Here is a 9,939-nt window from a genome sequence, read left to right as displayed (position 1 = left end):
AATTGATTACATTTAATCTGAAAGCTGTGGCTGCTGGCTACGTGGTAATTGCTATTTCTGTCTATACCCTCTATATCCTGTTCCTGGAGGTAGGAATCAGCACCTCCTGATTTCATTTTTCCAGGAATCTTTGCACTTTAGATCTGTCTGTTTACACCTTGGTTGTTCTTTTTGTGTGTATGTATCCTAAACAAAGCCAGTTTAGATTGATAAAGAAAAAACCAGGCAACTAGCCTGCTCTTTTTTAATATTTTGAAGTTGTTTACTTGGGCAAAAATGCTGTCTAAAATCAAAATAATTTTCTACCAATTTTTATTGTTTGAATACTGACTTATATTTAACAGTGGTGAAGGAAGTAGCTCTACTTTGAAAGCCATCAATGCACAAGAGGTCTTTGCAAAAACTTTACTCACTAGTTGTCATTTCTTCATGTGAATGCTGATTTTCTTTTATAGGAGTCACCTGTGCTTTGGTTGCTTTTTAAAGCTGTTTATAAATGTCATTATGTCAGTTAATGATGGAGTCATCTCAGTAAAACCTGAGTTCTGCCTGGTTGTGCAATTTCATCCAAAAGTTGAAATGAAAGTTTCTAAGGTTTAAGAAATTCAGATAAGTTTGTTTTCTTCATATCTGTTTCACTTCTGCTTTGGGGACAGAGGCAGAAATGGAGAAAAGATATGAAAGTTTCTTGTTTTGCAAGATTTCCAATATAATTTTGTAGACTCAGGAGATTCAGATAAGCTTTAGAAGCCATGCAGCCTCTTAAGTAACCTCCCAAGGTAAATAACAGAAGTGTTGTCTCTTGAACAAAGTCAGCTTCATTAAACAAAACCTTTGAGACACAGGGGGAAACAACAGAAGAAGCAAAATGGCAACATATTGAGGATTTACATATGATATGTTTAATGTTATTTTCAAATATATTACAGCAAACGTTTCTCCAAATAAAAATTACAAACTAAATACAGTATTTAAAAATCATGGCAAATGAAGGCTTTGCTGTAAATATTTTCAGAAGTGGATTATTGAACAGGCTATCACATTTGAAAAACTAACAAAACAAAAAAATCCATACTGAAGGGCAGGTATTTTCATTTACCTCGAATCAGGCTGCTTATGTGCTGCTGAAGTTATCTGACATTTGCAGTGTTACAGCGAGGAGAGGTTTAATTTTCTGAGAGTAGGTCAGATGGTAGAAAGGATGGCTGAAAAGGGTCTGTTTTTCTCCTCTAGCTGAGAGTATAAGCCTCTGGACTTCACATTAAGTACTCCAGAGAGTTGCTGCAGCTCTTTTAGTCATAATTTTAAAGATATGTGGCAGAAATCTCTGTGCTCGCCAGCTGCAGGTATTCCAGGGTACCCGATCGGTAGCTCGCCACTCGTGAAAGCTCCCGTGTCTTGAACCCTTCTTTTTCCCTTTTCTGAAGACTATGAGTTATCATCTCTGCTAAGTCATCTTGTAACCTTTGCTGATTCTCCCTGAAAGAGATGGGATGGGAAAAAAATTCAGTGATTCACATGTTTTCATTGATCCCCAGATTCTCAGTGCTTTTTGGACTTGATGATCTAAAAGGTTTCTTCCAACCAAAATGATGCTTTGATTTTATGATGCTCAAAATTCAGATTCTGGATTTGGGAACAGAATTCAGGATTTACATGTGTTTTTTTCCAGGTAGTATGGCTCACTGTCTCTGCACAGTAGCTGTCTGTAGCTGTGTCATTATTGACCTTAAAAAAAATTTCAGCATCATTTGTATGAAAAGGAAGACACGAATCCTAGCTCTTAGCACCATTACTGGTGCCAGAACTTCCACTACTCAGCTTTGTGTGGCCTTCAGTAAGTGTTGCCACCTTTTCAACAATTTCTGCAGGAAAGGCTTTTGCTGGAGTACGCCACATATGATAGTTTTAAGGGCAGTTTTATCAGCCACAGCTTATACGAGCCAGGAAAGACAAGAACGTCACTGAACACACTAATACAGCTCCAGAGTTACTGTCAGTTGAATTCCAGAAGAATTGCCAATTCCACAATTTTGATAGTCTCAACCTATTATATGAATTTTTTTAAAAGGAGTTCTGAGTCTGCAAAAGAGTCATTTCCTGCTCAACCCAGAAACAAACATTTGTACTTTATGTAATTTCTTCAATTTGTACTGAAACATCCTGATTTCAGATGGCAGCAAATTCCCACTTATTAAAGAGTAACTGTAAAAAGGACTTTAGAACAGACAGTGAGAAGCTTCCTTTGCAGGAAATAAGGCAGTACTCATGCAAAATACACATGAAATAAATGCAGAGTTATTCTTACTTCAGTTTTGCATAGTTTCTCAAAAACAATCCCAGTTATTATTGTATTTTATTCAGTATTAATGCAAAATGATAGCTCAGTTCCAGGACGTCAACCTCATCTTTTTTTTCTTGATCACCTATCTCTTCTCTGTTAGTAGGGAAGCTTTTGATCAACTTTTAAACACTTCATTACCACAGTAACTTTGTCTACCTCTTGTGGCATAATGCTGCTCAAAATCTTCAAGCTTCACTCCTCCTACAAATTCCCCCAAAAGAGCTCATGGGCGTAACATGGTACTACAGAGAGCTGCACATTCAGTTGCAGTTCTCTTCTCACTGTACTGTCACACACATCTGCAATTAAGACTAAAGTTTTGGGATTAATCATGTTTTTCATTTTTCTGTCCATCTCTTGCACTTATCACATCAGCAACTTGTCCTATAAGTCCTATTTCCCTTCCAAGGAAATGAACCCATAAAACACTTTATATATACAAATAACCTTCAGCACACACATAGTCTCATGCCATGAATATGTACACATGTTTGTATGCACATTCACTGTTAAGCTTCTAACTAGTGAAAGCAAGTTGGGTGCTATAAAAAAACCCACAAGTGCCAAAGAAGGATAGTGTAGGCTGAAGTGGGAAGACTTGGAATTTCTCTTCCCTTTTCACATATAAAGAACATCTTACACAGAAGGAGGTGTTGGGAGATTGTATTTCTTGTCCTCAGTACCCGTCAGCCAGTAGGTAATCTCTGTTCCTCTGCCCTAGATATGTATGACAAAGAAGAGAAACCACAATTTAGGAATTAGAATGCAATTTCCGGTTGTTAATTTTCTTCAATAATACTGTATTGCACATTGTCATGTTTGCTTTTGCTTATTCTCAGTAATTGATGCTCACAGCAAAGGATTAAAAATCAGATGTGAGAACAAGAATAATAAGGCAGATGCAGCTGCACACCCACCCCCTGCTTCTATGACCTGAAACAAATGCCATGGGAGGGGTGAGCTGTGCTGCCTGTCATCACCTCCCTAATACAGACATCTGCCGAGGGTAGTAGAGTAAAATAAACAGATTGGTAGATGAGACAGTCAAATACCTGTGCCTGAGAAAATTAACAATAGATTCAGCTTCCCTTCCATTAGATTAATTCACCCCATAATATTCTGTTACAAATAGTGCATTTCATTTATTTTCCACAGCTATATCTTGCTTTAATTTATGACTTAGAGAGCTCTTTATTGCCTACGTTGTCTTCATAGAAGTGTCTTCAGCCACTAAAGATTGTGATACCTATTGATCCGTAACCATTGCTCCCCAGCTGTTAATTAAAGGTAGTGGGGTAGTCTCCACTCTATACTTTTATACTACCCCTCTTCTCCATTTTCATGCATGTTCATAGTAAAGGTTACCTTCAAGTACGTTTCTCCTCTCACTTCATACTGAAACTGGCAGTCTGTTCTTTTCAGGATGTTAATGGTGGAACCACTTACATGGATCCTTAAAGCTAAAAAGCAAAGACACAATGAAAGCTCAGTCTGGAAATGTACCACATAATTGTATTAAGTGTATGTGAAAACTGATGCAATAGCATAAGCTCCTCCAATTGTTATCAACATAAATTCTAAGAGTCAAATTAAATAAGAATCAACTATACTGCTGTACAAAAAATGCAACTCCTCTACACAGCATTGTAAGGGAGGAGTAGCTGGTACAACCATTGATCTGAAATACAGGTGACCCTGGCCTCTGTAGTGTTTAGATGCCAAAAAGGAAAAGAATACATGGGAGTGTCCTACACAGAGAACAGTCATGTGAAGACACCTGAATAGAAGGAGGAGAAACTGGCTCCTGGCACAGACAAACTGGCTCTTCACCCTGATGGTGAAGTTGAAGATACAATTGCTTCAACTTAAAATATACAGTCAGCATATTTACACAACAGAGCTGTAACATAATTCTAGGCTGAGTGAAAATATACCATTCATAGAGAAAAAATTAAATCCCAGACTCGTAATGTATCATGGCTTCCAGAGGAACTCAGCCAGTGAACCAGCCTGCCTACTTCTCCTTGCCAGCACTGAAGCATGAACATCATGGGAGCAGGAATAATTCTTCATTGCCCAGCAGGACAGTGAAACAATTGGTAATCAAAACAAAAAGGGACTCTTAATCTTTAAAATTTTGGCAAGCTGCTAACAAGTTGTTCTCAGCTGAAAACAGATACTTCAGTCACAAACCAACCAACAGCCTTTGGTCCTGTTACACTGACAGCTAAAATTAAATCCTTACGCAAGCCTGTGGATTCCATCCGCGAAGCTGTGTTCACTGTATCTCCAAACAAACAGTAGCGAGGCATTTTTATTCCAACTACACCAGCAGCACATGGACCTAGAAATGGGATGCAGAGAAGGAAAAAAAAAAAAAAAAAAAAGGTGGATCAAGGCACTGATTTTTGCGAAGATGTCTACTGTCATGGAGCAGGGCAGTACATGCTGGAGCTCTGTGTTCCTCACCCATGAGAATACTCTGTACCTCACTGTCCTGATTGCAGCTGGGATAGAGTTAACTTTCTTCCTAGTAGATGGTATAATACTGAACTTTGAATTTAATATAACAATAATGTTGTTAATACAATGATGTTTTAGTTGTCACACCAAATCAAGGACCTTCCAGCTTCTGGTGCCCTCTGTGTGAGGAGGCTGGGGCTGTGCAAGAAGCTGGGAGGGGGCACAGCCAGGACAGATGGCCCAAACTGGCCAAAGACATATTCCATACCATATGACATCATGCTCAGCATATAAACTGGGTGAAGCTGTCAAGGAGGATGGCAATTGCTGCGCAGGAACAGATGCTCTGGGCATCTATCAGCAGGTAGTGAACAATTGCAGTGGTCATCACTCATTTAACTTCTTTTGGTTTTAATTATTATCATTATTATTATCCCCTCCTTTGCTGCCCTACTACACTCTCTTTATCTCAACCCATGAGTTTTACCTTTTTTTTTTCAGTTCTCCTTCCCACCCCACCTTGGTAGGAGGGGAGTGAGCGAACTGTTCTGAGATACTTAGTTGCTAGTTGGGGCGGAACCAGAACATTGACTTCCCAAAATACCTGCTGGTCTCCTATTCCACTCCAAACCAAGCAAGCCTAACTCTGTCTTGCATGGTCCAGTAAGAGCATAAAAAGGACAATGGCTACACAGCATTAATTGTATTTAAAGACAATGTTTGTGCAGAAAAAAAATACAGTTGCTGTCAGTTTTGGAAGCAAGAGGAAAAGAAAATAAGCTTTATTATGGAGCGGTACACAGTGGTGCCTCACAGGGCTTCCCAGTGCCTCGGTTGCTTCCACTGATATGTTCCTCTGGCAACTGGTGTTCAGGTGGTTGTTGGAAGAAACAAAAATTAGGAGAGAGAATTTCCCAAAGGACTTGGTAGCTACCTGCTTGAGCTATCTACAGTTCTTCTTTAAGAAGAAACACTTTTATGGATTAAGTAATACATGAATCCCCACACAGAGCTTTTGCCTCCAAAAGCATAAAATACAGGCCTGAATTTTATGGCCAGACAAGCACAGCTGGCCATGAATGATTTTCACGTTTGTCAAGAAGGAGCAGCCTCGGAGTTTATTTGGTACAACTGGCTTAATAATACCAGGAACCATAGCAGTTGTTGTTCCTAGCTACTGACTTAAGCTATGAACAAATGGATATAAGCTATTTTACTACAGAAGAGCAAACCAGTGTCTTATTTACTTATGTTGCTCTTCCTCCAGGTACATCATTTTCAACCTGATTCTTCATGAGGAAAGCAGGTGCGTGTGATGTACTACCAGATCTTTTACAGATATCTGTTCTGTTCAAAAAATGAGGTAACAACATCATCATTGTTGATGTAGCACTACTGTGTACCAGAGTGTATGCCAATGCGAATCCAAACAGGCAGACCAGGCAGATGTCTCAGTTCAAAAGATCCCATGAAACTGAGGATGTCCAGAGCCATCATGGAGATGTCTACTGCGTGCCGGTTGCCATTCCTGTTGGGTAAACCACTCACCACCATGTAAGCATCACCAATGGTCTCCACCTGTGTAAACAAAATTGGAACTCACTACTTGCAGACATAGCAAAATAAGTATTTCATTAAAAGCAGAAAGGTTTCATCAGATCTTCTGGTTTATTATTAGACATTTCTTCCCTGGACAGCAGGAGTGATAAGTTTTAGGTAGCTGATGTCTTTCTGATATATTCTCCACCTCTGGAGATATTAAAAAGAGACTGGATGTGGCACTCAATGCCATGGTCTGGTAACTGCAGCGGTAGTGGATCAAGGGTTGGACTTGATGATCTCACAGGTCCCTTCCAACCCAGCCGATTCCATGATTCTATGATTCTATGATTCTATGTTTATAACTATAACCAGCATTCCAATTGGTGAATCAATCTGTGACCACCTAGTACAAAAAGTCTGGTGTAAGCAGGCACACTGAAAACATGTTGAAATGAGGTAATCATGACCTGTTTTTCTCTCTTTTATCTTCACCTGGAAGACAGGTTTCCAAACCCACCACTTCATCAAGTTGATTTATGTGTCCCCTTGGTTGTTAACTGAATAAAAGTGTGGAGTTAATCACCTTGTAAACATCATGATGGTCGAGAATGTGGTCAAAGTTCTTGTAGATATCATTCAGCATATCTACCACCTCCATAGGGGTGCTGTATTTGCAGAGTGTGGTGAAGCCAACAATGTCACTGAAATAGATAGTGACTTCTTCAAATAGCTCTGGCTCTACCAGGCCAGTCTCCTTCAAAGACTTCACTACTGGCCTGTGGAAACAGAGAAGGCAGTAAGACAGATGAGTAATCTGTGCTTAATATTAAAGGTATTTTTTTATGCAACCCAAGCACATCATTGCTTTCTGCGTAGGAAACATCAAATAGTTTGCTGAAAATTGCCACTGTAATCGCATTTTAGATTCCCAGAACGCCTTCCAGCCAAGCACCTCAAAACACTTACTAATGTTAATTAATGTACTACAGCCTTAAAAAATGCAAGTGTGTTAACAGCCATGAGGAAAGTAAGGCACAGGAAACTGAGCTTTTTGGCTAAGGTCAGAAATAGGGATATTGAGTAAAATTTGAAACTGAAATTCTGAAACTTGTAACAAGTACACCTACATTCTACCCACACAATAAGTAATAACAGACATATTTTTCTGTTTCCCCAGCACAGAAGTATTTTATTCCTGCTGCTTATATCACCTCATCCTGATTTCAGATGAGATATCATAGTCTGGTAATTTAATGAAACAAAGTTCAATACTATGACAGCTAATATCTATTCAGAGTGAACTTCATTTTCTTGCATTTCTGAGTCTAGAATAATGTCTATTCCTAGTGGAGATATTAGAACAGAATAACTGAAGGAGATCCAGGAAACTATAGATGTTGTACAACACTATGTTCCATCTACAATAAGACAATAATAGAGGTAGGACCTACCTCCACTAGGAACTTTGTAGTAGGAACTACAAAGACTGGAAGGAAAAATGGATTCCTCGTTGCACAGTGTACACAGCAAGATCATTTCAAATTTTCCCCAAAACTGGATTGAACTGGTACTTTTATTTGAGTCATAAAATCGATATCCTGGCTATTTAAACTAGTAATGACATACCAGGATAGACTTGCTGATCCAGATGTATACAGTACCAAAATTATTGTTATTACCAGTATTATAATACTTATCCTATACTATATTCTGAAGTATCCATCTAGCCCAATCTGGCTAAATGTGGCCCAGCCCACCTCAGACCCTCTGTTTCATTGCCAAATCCCAGCTTGAAGTTGGGACATCCCTGCTCTCCAGCTGGAAACACTCCTTCTACCTAGCAAGGTGCTGGAGAAGAAGAGAGCTCTCTGATGGGGGATCGCTTTAGATCTATGTGTTCCCAGGAAGGCAGTGAAAAAGAAGTTTGTGCTGGAATGGGAGATCCTGTGTATGAAGAGAGGCTGAGGAAGACAACAGATCTCAGGAGCAACTTGGCATCAAATTCCACCATTTGGTGGAGACCTCAGGGAAAGCTTCTTCTCTCCTCCCTAGCAGAGTCAGATTAGAGGGGAAGGAGATAGAAGATTAATGTTAATCCCAACCCCTACTCTCCAAGAATCAGGTGATATATGTAAGTAAAATGCCAGTGAAAATGGTCCCGGCCAGTTACCTTGGAAGCAACATGAAATTAAGCCTGTCTGCTCTGTCTCTCTCTGCTTTGTATAGCTCAGTCCTCTCTTCCACCAGGTGCTCCAAGTTCCGAGAATACAGCTGTAAACGTCGGATCAGGGTATCCATGTAGGTTTCATTGGTCTGGCCATGGTAGTTACTGTGAATACCAGAAATACACAGGATACAACAAGAGAGGGTGATGGAAGCAGTTTTTTGAGAGACAATAAAAGAGGAGAAAAAGGAGCAACAGAAAACCTCTCCAGTGTTTGATTTCCAGGTAGTTAGAATGCAAAGTGTCTCGAGTTCTATTATGTTATGATTCTAAGTGCATTGTTCTTTTTCTTGCTCAGAGGGCTTATGTAAATGACTTGAAAGTCCATGATCCAGGCTTGTGACTTGGAACTGGTAATGCTTAAACACCCTTAAATCACCTAGTCCTGCTGATACTGTCAAGCCCAGGTTACCTTGAGCATTCATTTGTAAAAAATGACTGATAAGATCAAATCCTGAGAGGGAGCTGAAGGTAATAAGTAGGAAATTGCATATCATGTTTAGATGGGGACTTCAAATAGAAAGATTAAGACAATTTGGAGTTGCCTGTGTACACAACAGAACATTTCAATGGAACAATTAGCAGCCCCTGAACTGGTTTATGCTCACAAGATCCTACAGACTCCAGCCTATGAACTCCTGGAAGCAGAAGTATGGTAAAAAGAGCTCCTCATAACCCCTGTTTGTCTGGGCAGCTTGCACTCTCCAAAGCAATCTGAAAGTAGATGGGGCTGGGCTGACTGGAAGAGTCAGGTTACTAGTGTACCCAACTGGGCTTTAAAACCATTCTTGCTTTAAACAAATCTTTATGTCAGAGATGCACCATCTTAGATCCCCCATGAGGAGAACATCATGTTACATGTGGCAAGAGGCAACCTCTTTACTTTAGTAGGATGGAGGCTTAGGAGCTGAACCAGGACTTCTTTCTGTTCAGATGCAGTAAGATTATTGAATTGATGCATTCACTTATGCATAGTGCAGCTGTCTTTCCACCCATGTAGGCCATAAAATGATGGAAGTACTGTTGGAGTTTGTTGATGAAGAGAGTTTTAAAAACTGGAGAGAAATTTCCCAAGATATGTGATTAAAAGCTCACTGTTTGGTCATCAAAATAGTTAATTCAGTCCAAACTCTGTAAGAACAATACAGCACTGGCCAGGTGAAAAGGTCTATATAACCTCACAGAATTTACCCAACCATGGCCCGTAACCCACAACTATACACCAACAAAAACCTGTAAATAATATTTCTGGTGAGTGCCAGCCCAGCACTGCCAGGCAACCTAATGTGGGACCATCCAAACTCATTTATGGCACAACACAATTCACCCAGACTTTCTAATTATCCTCCAAACCTTTACATGCATT

At 39.7% G+C, this 9,939-nt stretch overlaps 1 protein-coding gene across 1 annotated transcript in view; it reads right to left on the bottom strand.

Moving 5' to 3' along the window:
* Positions 1-879: 879 nt before the first annotated feature.
* Positions 880-9,939, bottom strand: part of GUCY2C (guanylate cyclase 2C) — a 47,806-nt gene continuing 38,746 nt past the window's right edge. Inside the window, exons 21-27 of the mRNA XM_071732681.1 lie at positions 8,520-8,678; positions 6,933-7,125; positions 6,211-6,385; positions 4,590-4,688; positions 3,710-3,804; positions 2,985-3,061; positions 880-1,479 (exon numbers count right to left, since the gene is read on the bottom strand). Coding sequence (XP_071588782.1) covers positions 1,305-1,479; positions 2,985-3,061; positions 3,710-3,804; positions 4,590-4,688; positions 6,211-6,385; positions 6,933-7,125; positions 8,520-8,678 — 973 coding nt within the window. The 3' untranslated portion in view covers positions 880-1,304. The remainder of the gene's footprint in view (positions 1,480-2,984; positions 3,062-3,709; positions 3,805-4,589; positions 4,689-6,210; positions 6,386-6,932; positions 7,126-8,519; positions 8,679-9,939) is intronic.

Source organism: Heliangelus exortis, chromosome 1 (genome assembly GCF_036169615.1).
Source record: "Heliangelus exortis chromosome 1, bHelExo1.hap1, whole genome shotgun sequence".
Lineage (NCBI taxonomy): Eukaryota > Metazoa > Chordata > Aves > Apodiformes > Trochilidae > Heliangelus > Heliangelus exortis.
The sequence above is the reverse complement of the archived record's forward strand: the minus strand, read 5'-3'. Positions and strand labels throughout refer to the sequence as shown.